Source organism: Pyxicephalus adspersus, chromosome 4, assembly GCF_032062135.1.
Source record: "Pyxicephalus adspersus chromosome 4, UCB_Pads_2.0, whole genome shotgun sequence".
NCBI lineage: Eukaryota > Metazoa > Chordata > Amphibia > Anura > Pyxicephalidae > Pyxicephalus > Pyxicephalus adspersus.
Genome location: NC_092861.1, coordinates 51,509,192 through 51,526,048, shown reverse-complemented (window position 1 = coordinate 51,526,048; position 16,857 = coordinate 51,509,192). Strand labels below are relative to the sequence as shown.

The 16,857-nt window shown below is 38.4% G+C and overlaps 1 protein-coding gene across 4 annotated transcripts in view; it reads left to right on the top strand.

Annotated features, from left to right (window-relative positions):
- GNB4 (G protein subunit beta 4) overlaps window positions 1-16,635 on the top strand; it is a 54,542-nt gene extending 37,907 nt beyond the window's left edge. For 3 of the 4 annotated variants that reach the window (XM_072408140.1, XM_072408139.1, XM_072408143.1), the window contains exons 2-10: window positions 4,073-4,179; window positions 4,817-4,855; window positions 4,943-5,049; window positions 6,502-6,565; window positions 7,047-7,209; window positions 8,352-8,418; window positions 9,235-9,436; window positions 9,812-10,028; window positions 10,752-16,635. In XM_072408140.1, coding sequence (XP_072264241.1) covers window positions 4,123-4,179; window positions 4,817-4,855; window positions 4,943-5,049; window positions 6,502-6,565; window positions 7,047-7,209; window positions 8,352-8,418; window positions 9,235-9,436; window positions 9,812-10,028; window positions 10,752-10,858 — 1,023 coding nt within the window. In that variant the 5' untranslated portion in view covers window positions 4,073-4,122 and the 3' untranslated portion in view covers window positions 10,859-16,635. Of the gene's footprint in view, window positions 1-569; window positions 948-4,072; window positions 4,180-4,816; window positions 4,856-4,942; window positions 5,050-6,501; window positions 6,566-7,046; window positions 7,210-8,351; window positions 8,419-9,234; window positions 9,437-9,811; window positions 10,029-10,751 lie in introns of those variants that run through there. The other variant, XM_072408142.1, reaches the window with a different exon arrangement.
- The last annotated feature ends 222 nt before the right edge of the window (window positions 16,636-16,857 follow it).

Below are 16,857 nucleotides of genomic sequence, written 5' to 3'. Positions count from 1 at the left end.
ATCCAATCCAATACAAAATAATACAAAATATATCTATGTGGTTTTGTCTATAGGTATGTGACGTTGGACACTAGGCAGGTGTTTTAGAAAAATATATTATTATACAGTATACCAAACTATCGCATTTTTAGTATTTTTCATTTATTTATGTATTCTTGTTTAAGCTGATTTTTGTGTCTTTTATTTAATTTTATTAAAAGTAATTTTATAGTAATTTTAAAGTATTTATATAGCGCCAACATAATATGCAGTGCTGTAGATTAACCCCTATCATGGTCACTTCTTCTGGTCAGCTCAGTCTACATACCAATGTGAGAGAAATGAAGGTATATGGATCAGGAGCTGTGTGGGATTGTGTGAACCTGAGTCAGGTCTGAACCTCACTGTGCATGGTGGTGGCTGGCAGGGTTCCCCACCTGCCGGTGGCTGGCAGAGTTCCCCACCTGCCGGTGGCTGGCAGGGTTCCCCACCTGCCGGTGGCTGGCAGGGTTCCCCACCTGCCGGTGGCTGGCAGGGTTCTCCAGTGGTTGTACCCAGCCAATACATGCAGACAGTAAATATTCCAGGCCAGGATGATAGAATGCAGACGTTGTATGCCTAGCCCTCTCTTGTATTTTTAATAGTAGATTTGATAGAAATTTTTACATTTGTAGATTAGCTATGTTTGCTTGTGTGCTTATGTGTACACAACATATCACTAAGTAAGCCTTTTGTGGAGCCTCTGGAAGTGAAGGGTAAACTAACATTTACTTCCTTAACAGAGGCGTGGTAGACGGTTTCCTGTTTTTGTGCTGCATGTCTAATGGAGGTACCTCTGTTTTAAACACTTCCAGAGTTGCAGAAGGGGGGAGACAATAGCTGAGTGACCTCAGATCAAGGTTGCACCCAAGATAGTTTCCTGTTTTGCCTCTTGATGGGGATGATCTTGTACATGAACAACTCTTTTAGTAAGTGTGTATTAGAAAAACCTTGTGTTTGAATAGTAAAGATAAATGAGTTCTTTTTTTTTCTGACAGGCATTTCAGTTTCGTTTTATTACTATGAGTACTACGGGAAAAACCTGATACATTCCTGCAAGCTATGTATGTATTTGTTTGTTGTGTGAAGAATCTTGCCACCTTCTGAAAGCATTGTATTGTCTTAAAGCTGAACTCCAGGAAACTGCATGCGTGATTATTTCCCCCACAGCACACTATGGTTTCAACACTGAAAACTTCTCGGTGGCTAGCATTCCTTGGCTTTGCAGCACTGGGGTGCCGGGTTTGAATCTCGACTGGGATACTATCTGCATGGAGTTTGTATGTTTGCATAGGTTTCATCACACATCCAAAAAACATACTGTTAGGTATTGGATTTCTCTCAAAATTTGGTTTAGACCGTGGTGATGACATATGACTGTGGTAGGGACATTAGATTGTGAGCTCCTTGGAGGGACAGTTAGTGACATGACTATGGACTCTGTAAAGCGCTGCATCATATGTTGGTGCTTTTAAATACAAGATAATCATATTAAAATGTATAGTTTTTTTTTTCCCCAGTGATGCTGTAAAGCCACATGCACCCCATTCAGCTTCTCTCATATCTAGCTGATGGCTATTGGAATTTTCCTTAGTTCATGCCGCTTCCTAATTCAGTCTCTCTTACCAGGGGAACTACATTACCCATCATTCCCCCAGAAGGCTTTTATTTTGTGGGTGGGGTAATAGTTAAGATATGTTTTTATAACTACACAAATGTTGTCGCCTTGCATTGTGCAGGGGCATGTACTGGGCATAGACTGGTTCTAATGACACAAACGTTACTTTGACCTCTGCTGGCACGATGATGTTTGTACTCGAACAGGGGTCCCCAAACTGTGATTGGTTGGTGCACAAAAGGGGCTCTATGATTGGCTAGCTGTTTTAGTGACTATAACTGCTGGTCTACAATGAAATGGCTACTGAGGTCAGGAATGCTCCCTGTAGTGTCCTGTAGATGCATGTGTGTTGTATTGCATTGCCCTTTTCTGAAAAATAAAATTAGCAGGACACTTTTGTGCATTGATGGCTTATACATAGTGAATGCCTAACTCGCCTTCCCTAAACACACAAATGAGGAGTTCTGACGTTCTGCCCCCATGCTTGTTGTAGTTCATTGGTGACATGAGGATCTGGATGAAAGTTCCATTTTGTGGCTAACCGGAGCTTGTTAGATCACCGCAAGGCGTCTAATGTCACCTGTACTGTTCACTAAAGCCGACATTTCTTCTATCTCAGAAAGCAAAGGCTTGTGGATTCCAGCAACTTTCATGTTTTCCTGATTAAAAAAGGGGCAATACTGACTGGCAGCTCATCGGAGGCATTTCATTGATGCCCCTATCATAGGAAGAGACAGCTTGGCACATCTCCGGATTCCTTATTCTAAGTAAATATTTGTGTATCCAGGAAGTTAAAATAAACTTCTCTTCTAGACCGTTCTCACTGTAACAGATGTCTCTTTTGGGGGATTTATTTTCTATTCCTCTGGGTTGTATTTTCACTCTTAGACTTGATAATGGTCACCAGCTCCAGTGCAGCAAATCCTTCTAGCAGGGACACCAATAATGAAGATTCCAGTAAACCCCTAGAGCTCCCTTTATAAAGCACTGACACTAACAGATACATTCCCTGAAAAATGAATCCCTGCTATCAAAAAACACTTGCACCTGAGACATTCTCCAGCAGGGAATGTCAGATTCACCTCTTTATAAATAGACCAATGTGTTTCACTATACTGCAGTGTGCTGGCTTTCTTGGGTTATACTATACTTTGTATATAGTAACACTTTGGTTTATTTCCATAGAAAACTGAATAATAGGATTCCTCTGATGTATGCAAACTTTTAAAGTCTTAATAATTGCCTAGTTATACTTTGTCCACATTGGTTTATCGCTGACCACTTATAATGACTGAGCCAGTACATCAATGCAGATTGGGGTGTCATGGTTATCCACATGGCTCTGTACCATGAATGTCCCTTTCCTAAAGCATTGTTTTGTCATTGGTTTGCTATTTAGTTTTTAGGCCTGAGGTAAAGCTGATGTGGAGTAGAAGGAAACCCGCCTGTAAATGTTCTCTGGGCATGAAGGGTGTATGACCAACCATGTGAAGCCTGGAGATTTTGTGGCATATTTAGAAATATCTGATTCAGGAGATCAGGCAGCACAATGTCCCCATTGCTAGAACAGTCAAACACATTTACTACACAGATAGTTTTGGTTTGAGATCAGCTCATTTATGTATTTACCGTAATTTGTTAATTTTTGGAGATTTCAGTGGTCCTGCCTCTAGAAACTTTGTGTAGTTTTATCAATGTTTAAATGTGTATCCTTTACATATAAAGCAATGGAAAGGGATAGACAACCTTCTTGGTTTGTGCATCTGCACTTCGTTTTCTACTATCAGCCTAATGCAGCTTTATGTGATGATGATGCTGCACTTCTCTGACTTCAGTGGCGGCTGTGCCTGTTTTCCCTCTACATTGGGGTGAATAAGTATAGTGGGGGGGTATAACAATTGTCACTGCTATCTCCTAAGCCTGTAGCTTGTCAGTCATCACCTGGCTACACCCAGACTCCCCCACTTCCTTCTAGATTGACAGCACGTCCCTAATAATGACACCTCCTCCCCTCTGTGATCATCAGTGTCTGGGAGGGGGAGTGTGTGAGACACGATGATTGATTCATCTCAGTCAGGGGAAGTAAAGGAAGTTTGTGTCTTGTTTATAACGTAGTAACTGGATTTGGTAATTTTTTATATATCCATATAAAAGGCTTTAGATTTATTTTAATCTTTTATTTTGTCCAAAATTGGCTGTGTGTACAGTCTTCCCTAAGTATTTAGATACTTCTAATCATATATAAGACAGTACAAATGTTAACAAGGTATGGTATATACTTACATTGCAATACTAAAATATGCTTTTATTTCTGTCTTTTGCCAAATCGATTGCTTCTTTAATAAGTTTCTTGAGTCCTTTGGAACAGCACTTAGCAATGATCTACAGGCCAAGAGTGTTGTTAAAATAAGTATTTGTTTTATTTCTCTTGTTTAGACCCGTTCTTGCAGTTGGTGGCCAAGGTGTAAAGGAGTTACATCACCAAAATGAGTGAGTTGGAACAGTTACGGCAAGAAGCGGAGCAGCTGCGGAATCAAATAAGAGTAAGATGTGGCCATGTGTGCTTGGCCAAAGTTTACATACAAAGGTTTTGGGTAGAAAGGAAGATGTTTGGGAACAAGTGTCAATTGTTACCACAGCTGTCCTGTCATTGTCTAAAATATAATGCCCAACACAAAGTATTAGCCCACTGACAGATGTAATTGGACCTAGGAAAACCCATCCAGAAGATTCATCAAAAATGTATAAAGGATGAATATTAACTATGCAAAAGCACTTCACAAGTGTAAGGAAGCTGTATGTAAAATTGACATTTAATAATTCTATAATAACTATAGTTCCAAACTGAAACATTGCAAGCAGGCAGTTGTTTTTTTTTTTGTGATGTGCATTCTGCAATAACACATATGTGCTGTTCACTTTTTTGTTTTTGTGTTTTTTTCATGCTTGTCCCATTACATTAAAGGACCTGCTGCTTGATATCAGTTTCAAAGTTAAAGCTCTGCTTTAAGTAATATAGTTGCTCTTGCAGCATGTAGTGCAAAAACAATTAAAACCACTCATACTGTCAGTCCCTTGTGCAGCAAAAACTTTTAGATATGAGGTAGGATTATGCCTTTTAACAAGTAAATGAAGTAAATTATCTCATAATCGTATATATTTTTTTCTCTCCTCTTATAGGATGCCAGGAAGGCATGCAGCGACACAACGCTGGTTCAGGTATATAGAATGATCGCAGTATTTTATCCATTTATGTTTGCTCCCCAAACTTTTCTCCTCTAACACAGTTCATTTCTCTTAAATTAGATCACGGCCAGTTTGGACTCTGTAGGTCGTATCCAGATGCGAACTCGACGCACACTGAGAGGTCACTTAGCTAAAATTTATGCCATGCACTGGGGTTCAGATTCGAGGTATGTGTGTTTTATTGAAGATTCTATATTTCTGTTTCCTTGTTGAAAATGTCCCCCCCCCATCCACCTAAGAAAGTTTTGCTAGTGGGTGCAGTATCTTTATTGCATATTTGTGATCTGATTGGCAAGTCTTTGGTGTCTGAGCATGTCCTATAAGGCAAGCGCAATTCTACAAAAAGTTTCATATAAGTGTATGCTCTTGTTGTACTGGGATCACTAGTTTGTCTGATTAGCTGCCCAAATCATCAGTGACTGTTGGCTTTGTCCGCAGACAGGCTTTTATTTTTGGGCCCAACAGCTGAATCTTTCCCAATTTACATTTAAATAAACTTGGACATGGTGCCATAAAGTTTAACAACTATAGATGGTTAGCAGGCACCAGTTGGTACCAATATTTAGATGTCTTTAGTGGGGCTGCACTGCTAATATAATCATCCCTATTCAGCTCATATCAAGGGTGAGTGTCCATAAACATTATATGTCTGCATTTGTCTTGTGTGTAGGATTGTCTGTAATGAAAATCCTATTGATTTTTGATGGGCAGAGTACACATACCAGTTCAGAGGCTTTATGCTGCACTGCGTTGTGTTTCTGGAGGCAGCCTTGAAGTTAGCTTGAACGGCAAGCAAAGCAAACGCAGCCCTTTCCTGTCAGATGCTGTGTGTTTTGCCATCCAAGCGTATACATTTAGATTTGATAACTATTCAAATGTAAATGTGTTCACTATTTAAAGGAAAGTGCGTGTGAATGGATTACTTAGTATTTATAAGGAATGCCTGGGAAGAATCCCTCATTTACATTCAGTGATGGCTGTTCTGTTTGATGGATCTGCTTCAGGAATGACATAATTGCAGCCTGATTTTATTCTCACAGCAGGTTTGTGGATTTTACCCTTGGATTTATTTTTTCATATCTGTGATTTTATCTTGTAATACATGTATGACCGCTACAGTTAGGCTATGCTTTTAAAATCGTGCTGCTGGAAGAGCATTGCTGCTGAGCACTATATTACTTAGTAGCTCCAGATCCCATCTTGTCTCATTCTGAATTTCTTATATGTGTGCTAACTATGACAGCGCAGATTCCTGCTAGTTTCCCCTACTGCTGACTTTGTCTATTTTGTTTTGGCTGATGACATTTTCCAAAATGACAGCTATACGGGAAGTTTACTGGTTACCAATTGACGGTCAATTAGTTCTGTATCTGAAAATAGAACTGCAGACCCCATGAGCCTCGAGTCCCTGTTTCAGGATGCACTATAATGCTTTTTTGGAAGGAACCTAAATGATTCTGGTAAAAATTGTGTTACATAAGTGATGCTTTCCATTATATTACAACTTTTTTTTCCCCTATTTAAATCATTGAACTTCCTTATTTCTTTATTAGAATATTAAGCAATGTTTGCAGTACTGGAATTGTTTCCTAATAAATGCTGTTGCCTTTTGTCTTTAGGCTATTAGTCAGTGCATCTCAAGATGGAAAATTAATTATCTGGGACAGTTATACCACAAACAAGGTAAAGTACTCTCCAGGTTCTAGACTGATAATTAAATGGTTGCTTTATAAATCTCTAGATACGTGAGAAGTGAGATTGTGTCTAGTCAGCAATGCGGTCATTCTGATAAACCGATCAATGGCACCAATTATTACATAGCCTTATTTGTACCATTAAGTGTATAAGGTGGCTGCCCACACATATGGGGCTGTTGGATCTTCCATCTTACTCTTTACAGAATGCTGACAGTTGTACTTGGTGCAAATACTATATTAGGTATGAATGTACTTCTCTGATTATTCATTTAAAGGCCATTTAAATACTGTTTGTGCAGGGACAGCCACTTGGTCTTACACACTTCATAGAATGAGGTCAACATTAGGGTTTTGTTATTCACCTATAAAAGGTTTTACACATTGCCGCTGGAGGATCAGGGGGTGTTATACACATTGTGAACAGCAAGATATTTATATTTTTCTTTTTTTATTTACTGTTCATGTAGATGCACGCTATTCCTCTACGATCATCTTGGGTAATGACTTGTGCTTATGCTCCATCTGGAAATTATGTAGCTTGTGGAGGTTTAGACAACATCTGCTCCATTTACAATCTGAAGACGAGAGAAGGCAATGTACGAGTGAGCAGAGAGCTGCCAGGGCATACAGGTAAGATCTTCCAATTCAGGTTATATCAAATATATGGAAATTACCTACCTGGGTCTTCTACATTGGTCAGACTGCTCTGAAAAATGTAAAAGTTCCATAGTTTGATAAAATGCCAGTATATGGTGCAATATACAGGTGAAATAGGTTTATGGAAATTGTCTTTACCTGCCAAATTTGTGTTTCTCTTGAGCCTCTCTGGTGATCCTGCCACCCATGCCAGATGAGGCAAGTTCAGTGACTTTACTTTTGACACAATACAGTTTGTTCAACCGGTCACCTAACTGCTGATTGGACAGTAAGGGATCAGTTGTTCAGTGAGGAGTTTATCTTTTACCACAAGCATGCTGGTTGTTAGCACCAAGCCATTTTCTCTCCTACTCATGCATAAAGATCAGGACAGGATAGTAGATCTGTGAAAAATACAATTACATTACTATTGTTTTTTAACATGGCTTCCAGCAACTATACTATAACCTTAAAACTGTCAACTATCTACATCCCTTCTCCTCTGTTGCTATAAACTAATTCCAGAGATAGAATGACAGAAGGCTTCATTTGCATCAGTTTAATCATTTATTTTTCTGTTTGTTGTGCTTAAGAGACTTTAACCATTAGATCAACTGATGGGACCCTTCTGTAATAATGGAAGTTCTTCTGCAATTATTGTGAATTATGATTTCTGACCAAGATGTGGAAGAGCGGTTTTATTTATTTGACTGTAAACTGACTTTATAAACAACATACTTTTCCATTAAAACTTCATGTCCAATTTTATGCAATGCTTGAGCAGTACACTGCCATTCACATAGATCTCCTGACACAATGTACAGAACTATTACACTTGATGCAATATGTCTGTCCTGTGTGTTATCACAATCTTCATAAACCCATTTTAATTACTGTACACAAATTATCTCCACAAGATGTGGTACATAAATAGAAGAAAGCCCCAGTCTGAATGCCTTGTATGTACTTGTGCTGGTTTGTGCCTTCTTACTGTGGATCAGGTCTGTCTGTAGGCTCAATGTTTTCAGTCTGAAGGGTGTGTATCCTTTTATATAGGAGCACTTGTCATTGTACTTTGGTACATCTGTTTGCTCTGTTTGGATTCCTTATCTTTACACAATTATTTTTCTTCTCAGGTTACCTTTCATGCTGCCGTTTTCTAGATGACAACCAAATTGTTACAAGCTCTGGAGACACAACCTGGTAAGTCATCCTGTTTTATTATAAATGACCTCTAAATTCGCATTGCATTTCTTCTGTAAGTTAGAATTATTATTTTTGAGTTTTGGAGCAGTACAAACAATTTCCTGGGTATCTTTTTATGTATACCTCATAGAACCTCATGTCCCAATCAAAGCACCCAGCAGCATTACTTGCTACCTAAAGCAACTAAACCCCCAATACTCAACTGTCCCCATTCCGTCGCAGGGGAGCATCATGTTTGTATTTTTTCTCTTCCTTAAAAGTCTTTGTCATTCTGAACCCTGCCAATCAGGGTGGCCAAATTCCTACATGGCTTAATTTATTCCTGGCACATGCAAGGGAAGACAGGATTTTTGTCTATCTCTGGCAACAAATTTGACAGCTGGGTGGTAAGTCAGGTAAGATTGGTCATTGCAGAAGAGACATTGTCTCTCGCTTTCTGCAGTAAAGACCTGCCTGATCTCCAGTTGTTCAAAGTTGGCTTTAGTTCCACTTAAGTTTTGATCATCTTGAATAATGAGGTCAGGGAAGCTGGATTCCTGCAGTATTTAAAGGAGAAGTGCACTTGGTGGCTTGTTCAATGCTTCACAACTTCTTACACTCCACAAATGGGGGGGACAGACTTGATTTAAAGTGCCTACACCAATATAATCACTTTGTCATTTTCCAAAAGCTTAGCCATTTTTTAACTAGACTTTCTCTATTTTTTACCTGATGTCTAAGTATTCAATTTCTTGCATAGGCTCATGATTAGTTCTGTTATTTTAACAAGTAAATCAATTGAACAACTAATTGTGGTGATTTTTTTCTTTGCAGTGCATTGTGGGATATAGAAACCGGGCAGCAGACTACAACTTTCACAGGACATACTGGAGATGTGATGAGCTTGTCTCTGAGCCCCGATATGAGGACTTTTGTTTCTGGCGCTTGTGATGCTTCTTCTAAGCTGTGGGACATCCGCGATGGAATGTGCAGGCAGTCATTTACTGGACATGTGTCCGATATTAATGCAGTTTGTGTAAGTAGAACATATGTATAAACACAAATCTTAGTATTTGAAACCTTGTAAATCAAATAGCTAGGGGGTGTCCGAATCCAATAATATTTTGGGGTCGGGTACACAAGTGTACCAAGAAGTCTATACCTTTTCCAACATAAACAAGCTTGGCATTACATTTTCACATTGTTGCCTGTGGTGGAGAATAATGCAGTCATTTTGCACACGAGATGACACAAGTTTTCAAGGCTTAGATAACATTCCTATGGCAAAGGGCATTTTACATTTAGACTTTCATTCATAATTTCAGTTAAAGAACTCTTGTCAGTGGTTAGGAAAAGTAAAACGTGTATTGAGCAGCTCTGCCATTATGATTTCTTTTTCACTTTGTTTCAGTTTTTCCCCAATGGTCATGCCTTTGCTACTGGCTCTGATGATGCAACATGTAGGCTGTTTGACTTGCGTGCAGACCAGGAGTTGATGATGTATTCGCATGACAACATCATTTGCGGTATCACATCCGTAGCGTTCTCTAAAAGTGGTCGTTTGTTACTAGCAGGATATGATGACTTCAACTGCAATGTATGGGACACTTTGAAGGGTGAAAGAGCAGGTAAGTGTTTGATTTGTAAGGGCTAAATCTAGAATTGTAAGTAGTTTACTTATACCACGAGGAATGGTATAGGTCTATAAATGTATGTAAAGCCAATCATCCTTTAGATAGGTTAGGTAAGGGTTACAATCGGGGATTTTTTTTCTCCTTCCTGTTTCTTGCTGGGGATATTTCACTTCCTTCATAAAGATAGAGAAGAATTCATGGTTGTCACAGCAACGGGTATCCCCATTGAATAATTACCCTCGCCTAGTTTTCTGGTGATTGCTCAACAAATTTGAATCTCATCTCACTTCCTGTGACCAATTGTTTTCAGCACTAATAACATCAAAATAATTTTTAATTTCAAAAACTTCCTACTCCAAAACAAATTTGACTTTACATTCCCTGGTGGGAATCTTCCAGGTCTGTTTGCTTCAATGGCAGTATTCGATTCCCACCAAGGAATGTTTGAGAGAATATCAGATTCCCTGTTTTATAAATAGAGCCCAAGTGCACGTTTTAATAATTAAACATTGACACATTTCAATAAGCATGTATACATTTGCTTGGTGTCATATTGTGTGCTATTTGTCTTTGGCTTATATGAGTACCCAGTTGGACAGCGGTGGGCAAGTTTTTATCCTATGCTTTGGTCATTCCACATGCTTGTAGCCGAAGCCTATATCCAAATATCTAATAGGTTTGTAACTATTTCTTTTTTCTTCTCCTTGTTTTTTCCAGGAGTCCTTGCTGGCCATGATAACAGAGTGAGCTGTTTAGGTGTAACTGACGATGGCATGGCTGTAGCTACAGGGTCTTGGGACAGTTTTCTCAGAATCTGGAATTAACTTGGGCAAAGATAGCTGATCTTGTTAATTCTCCACCGAGATCTGGAGAGGTCAATGCTGCAGCCTATAGCTGTGAAATAACATTTCTACCTTGTATTTGCAGGTGAAGTTTTTCTATTCACTGATTATTATTACACAAAAAAGGCTTTCTTTAAACTAGTAAAAATTCAAGTTGAGGTCATTAAAGGGTTCGATGGGGGAGAGAGCACTGGTGACTATTTCAAAGGGGCTAGCACACAGGATCATGGTGACGGAGAGCCTAGGAGCCAGTCTTTATTTTGTGGCTTGGTTAAGTTGTTTTAACCCTTTTGCTGCTAGAAAAGTCGGTTTAGCATTGTAGACCTTTACAGCAGCCACACGGTTAAAGGATTTCTGCTTTGTGCTCAAAGTCTGCCGAGTCTGTACCTATTTTTTTTTTTTTTTTATTATTATTATTATTATTTTTGTACATACCTGAATGTACACACTATAGCAGCCGATCATGTAATGTTTGTATGTAAAAAAAAAAAAAAAAAACAGAAAAAGAGGGAAAAAAAAAATAATGCCTTTTTTTATTTAAAGAATACGAATTGTAGCTTTTTTTGAACGCCACAATAGTTTAGTGACAAATATACTTGATTTTTTTTTTTTTTTTTTTAATTCTTTGTGAACTTGCTGTGGATGAAACAAATCATTGCTCTGTGTTTGTATCCATACAGTTGTAGTATATCTTCACGTATAGACAGGCCAGTTTGTATATTCGCTCACTATTCCTTCACCTTTCTCATCATATGGCATCATGGCATAGAAAGTTTGCTGTACTGACCCCATCGTGCAGTACATATGCAGGAAACATGTAACCCACTAGTTTAATTCCTGACTCAAATGCACTAACATGTAAATTGCTAAAATCCCCATCTACCTGCACTGAAAAAAAGACTTGAACCCTTTTTATTTTTATTTTTTTGGGTCTATTTTTCAAAGCAACTCGTACATTTTAATGTTCACCTTCTCACGTGACAATCATGGATGAACAAATAGGTTTACACCTTTCTATTAGTGCTTTTCTGGAATAATATCAAACATGACCCGTGACTCCTAATGTTTTGTTGTCATGGATGGCCGGATAGTTCTTTTTTGTTATTTCTGCACATTTGCATAGTATACAGTAGAAGCACACATGTGGCAACAAAATCATGCAACCTTTTGTTGTTGACTTGCATTCTGTCACACTTTACTATAGCTGAGAAAGGAGATATTAGACTGAGTGCGCAGTGTAGACGGTAGGTATTAGACTAGAGCATGTGGCCAGGTTTAAGTGCACTTTTTCACTAAGAATAACCAATTTATCAGCTGTCTGTATTAGGAAATGCAGAATTGGTAATAGTATTCTGAGAATAGCTGCCCGCCCAGCAGTAAAATATTTTGGTGCCAGGACAGTGGGCTGCTTTGGGCCACAACCTTACTTGAAAGCTGTCAGGATTTGCATGGAGGTCCTTACACGGGGGTGGTCTTTAAACTCTTGTACCCGATCAGCACACCTTGGTCTTCATTACACACAAGCATTCAAATTTTTTAATTACATTCAGCCCATACGTCATACACAACCCTGCTGTGCATGCTACATTCAAGTTGCACCACCTCGTTGACTTGTGTGGATTCTTCTAGTCCCCCCTTTTGTAAAGGGATTACATGTGGAGACCAGGCAAAGGTGCCAAATAATCTGCATGAGATCTAATCTCGGCCAAGTGATACACGTGGGCAGTTCATGATCCTTATTCTTTTCTGACAAATGTAAGGATGACTTTGGTCTGCTAAGGACACCCAAGAAAGTTAAATGTAGAGTGATAAATTATATTCTGCAAGCATGCATATTTGCCTGATAATCCATTCTTAAATGATAATTTGGTAATCACGCTGCATATACATGTTCATCCACTGTTTATTTCTACACGCAGCCAATAAGGGGCTTGTCCTGTATGATATAGCTATCTATATAATAAAAGGCAGGCAGGCCGATATCCAGACATAAGAGGTCAGTCAGAAGTGCAGTTATGTGGACATTGGAGGCAATGGTTTGTTTTATTTTTATAATGCTTGTGTGTAATAGGCACACCACACTCCCTTCCTAGCCGTATGGTCAGGCACCTACAGCACTGGTGTATTTGGGGGGTTAGAGAAATGGTGGAATTTATCCCCAGAAATCTACGTGCTGCTATTACATCTCTAAGACCTTCACACTGGAGGTATGATCTTGCCATAATACATAAACATTGAAATATTACCATTACATACTTTTACCTACTGGTAAGAAGTTGTACAACCATTACATTGCCAGTTATTGCATTTAGATGGTCATTACATCCCTCATTCCAGAAGTAGTTCACTTTCTAAGCTCTGTGCTTAAGCACTTGTTTGAGGGGGCCTCACCTTGGCCTCGTCCCACTTATGTGCCAATGATTTGTACTTTCCCAGTTCACATTTCATGGTCTCGCTAGAATGTCAGGAAAAGAACTGCAGAGAACACTGATCGCAGACTATAGGAGCGGTTTACAGTCAAGAAACAGCCTGGTTTCCTGCAGGAGAACCACATTTTTGAGGGACTTTTGTGGTTAAATATACATAATTCACTTTATGTAAAAAGATTAAAATCAGAATAACATGTTATTTGAAATTTCACATTAAAATAGTACAATAAAATCAGAATTCAATAGAAGTACAGCACTCCTATAGATCTTACGGAAAAACTCTCACTGAGGTATTCCAATACTTCTATGCGTTTCGTGGACATTAGATCCGCTTTCTCTGAAAAAAACTTGGAAGTTGCAAATTTTAACATTTCAAATAAAATGTTATTCTGATTTTAATATTTATTTATTTATGAAATGAATTATGTATATTTGACCTCAAAAGTGGTCTTGTGGTCTAGACTGAATAAATCCTGGACGGTACAAAACATTATGACATATTCCCCTTACATTACTAGATAGAAAGAGATTGTATCATATTCTAAAGCTGCTCTGGGTATGTAGTAATACATGGAAACTTTGTTTTATTCATTCAAGAGGTATAAAGGACAGCAATATGAGTGAAAGGTCATTTCCGAGTGGTGCTATGGGGTTACAATACTTTACACATCTTTACTTTACAACACTTCTTTTTCTGCTCCAATAATAAGGACATTGGTTGAAAATCACAGGTGGGAAGATTAGAAAAAATGACACTTTAACTGAAAGGCTGTCCAGTGCCAAAACAACTTGCCCTTTGCACCCAATACTGAGTAAGGGAAGCTTTCTGAGGGCTGAGACAGCAGGATTGTGAAGGAAGCTGTGACATCGCTGGCAATTTGCTGTACCTCGGTGATGGCACAATTTTTTTTTTTTTTTTTTGTGCCAACAAAATGTCGGTCGTTCTCATATATTTGCGTTTAGTAAACTATGTTTTTATTTTTTTAAATTAAAATTATTATTATTACTGTGCCACTCACCATGTTTCTAATGAAGAAGTGCCAATCAGTCAGGCAGACCTCTACATAGAGCACTTTTCTGCCCTACTATTCTAATTAAATGTGAAGGACCAAAAATTAAACAGTCACAGTATTATTGTACTAGAGGTGGTGTCACCTACCCTAAAACTAGCACCCAACCTTTATTTCAAGGTTTTCTTTTAACAGAGACCCCCGAAAAACTCTGCAGAATGAATGGGTTTACCTGGCCAAATTGTATATTAGCTGTGATATAGAATTTGTTTAGGAATTCTGCTTTAATGTAACATTTTATATATACCGGTATGTAACCCTGCTGCAACGCCATCAGCTCTTGTGTATAGCCCCAACCTTCTTACATAGAAAGTCAATGTATTTCTGCTGTGCAGCAGCTAGGGGGAGCCAGATATCCAAATCTCAGTCTGACTGGGCTTTGTGCATTGTATCCTGGAACAGCCAGAGTACTATCAATCTATCACTTTTGTGTTGTTGTGCAATGATTGGGAGTAGTAAGCAGGATTTATGTGAAGTTTACAAGGAGTAGATATTTGACACAAAATGACGGTGAAGTAAAAACATTGAACTCACAAACTGTGCCAGTTGTGTAGTATATGTCAGGTATTTTATTTCCTGATCACCTGGGTGCCCACATACTGATTTTGTGAAATGGTGATACCTTAGAATCAACATAAATGTAGCTGATGTTAGTTTGGTTCTTCAGATGAAGAATCTGCAATGTGCCAATATCTGAAATCTGTTACAATGCCAACTATACTAAATGGCTTTTGTTTCATTCCTTGTGGGAGTCATTTTTAGGGCAGTTTGCAGCATGGTTGCCCCCCATAACAGAGCTGTAGATGTGTCAGGTGTATTGGAGGCTTTCTAAGATTTGACACATTCATACATAAGTGTCTGTGTGCTGTGGCAGAATACTAAAGAGGCAAATCTAGAGCCGGCTAAAACACATTTTGTTTTTTAGCTCACAAAGTAGTAAATGTGAGTTATAGATTATACTTTGCCAAAATATGCAAAGCACAGAAACTGACCTCTTCTCATCCTGCACTCATCCTTTGTATAATAAAGGCCTAGCCCTGTGTATTGGGACAAGTGTGCGGTTTGTGCAGTCCCTGGCAGAGGACCGGCCATCACTAGAAAATGTGCTTTCCCCCTCCAGAACAACCTGCTGTCCATTCCGTACATTCCAACACTATGGTGTACAATAAAGGACCGATTCCACTACAGGCCTCATGTACTGTATCCCGGTGTCTGTAAGTGAAGCTCAGGCTACTTTACACCCTGAACATTTGTCTCGGCAATGAGGTTTTTTTATTATATAAATATATATATATATAGAAGAGTGACAGAATGTCCGAGTTTGTTTCATGTGCAAGTAATGAAGCATGGTTCATAGAGCACCTTGTCTACTCTCTGGCATGCATGCTAGTGAAATATCTTCCTGAAGTTCAGAGGCACCACTGGCCTTGTCTCTTTTCTCTTTTTATCCAATTGCTGGTTGTATAAAATACATGCAGAATGTTTAATGCCGTGTCGTATGGTAATATGTGCAAACAGTGTTACTGATTGATATAACCTAACACATTTCCATGTGCCTCACCAATTCTTCTACCACACAGTATGATAGGGTTCGAATATTATGGACTTCAGTGGAGACTAGTTCTAGAACTTTGCAGCATTTTATTGCTTTCTATACATAGTGGTGCTTAATCCTGTGTGTTTCCTCATTCTGGGGAAATAAAGGCAAAAAGAAATAAAAAAAAATTAAAAAAACAAGAAAACAATATATAAAAATCATCTTCTAACATGTGGGTTATACACTTTATATCCATTGAAAGTCCAGGGTTTAGTTGCTTTTGAAGAAACATTGTTTGGTTGCTGTAATATACACTTTTAACAATTTGACAATTCTAGCACATTCATTTTATAACATTTTTACTCATGTGTTGCTGACTTTGACAAAAGGCTTTATAAATATCGATTCTGAATTAATTCCGCACTGCCTTTTGGATTGTGTATGTATTAAGAACTGTCTTAAAGGTTTTAAGCCAATTAAAAACCAGGGACATGCCATGCTTTTTTTTGTTTCCCTTTTATTTTATTCTGTTCTCCTTTAACAGTTGCTGTTGTAGAAACAAAAAAAAAAAATCCCTGTGAAATAATCACTTGCTATAAACGTTTTGTTTATATTTTTCCACAATTGATTTTTTTTTTCTTTGTATATGTACAGTGGCTCAGTGAAACCAATATGTTGCCATGAATTGATATTGTAACCAATAAACAAGTGCTTTTAACCAGATGCCTGTCATACATTCTTGTCCGTGACAAATCCTGTTACATTGGAAGTGGGTTTTCTAAGACAATATTGTACCGTGTGCATACATAAATGGGTTGAAATTCTGCAGGAAAATACAAGTGTTATTTGTCTTTTGGAATGTATCTAAAGTTAGGAGTTTTGTGATGACAAACATACATGGTTCTTAAGACAGAGTGGAAGACAAACCGCAAAAAAAAAAAAAAG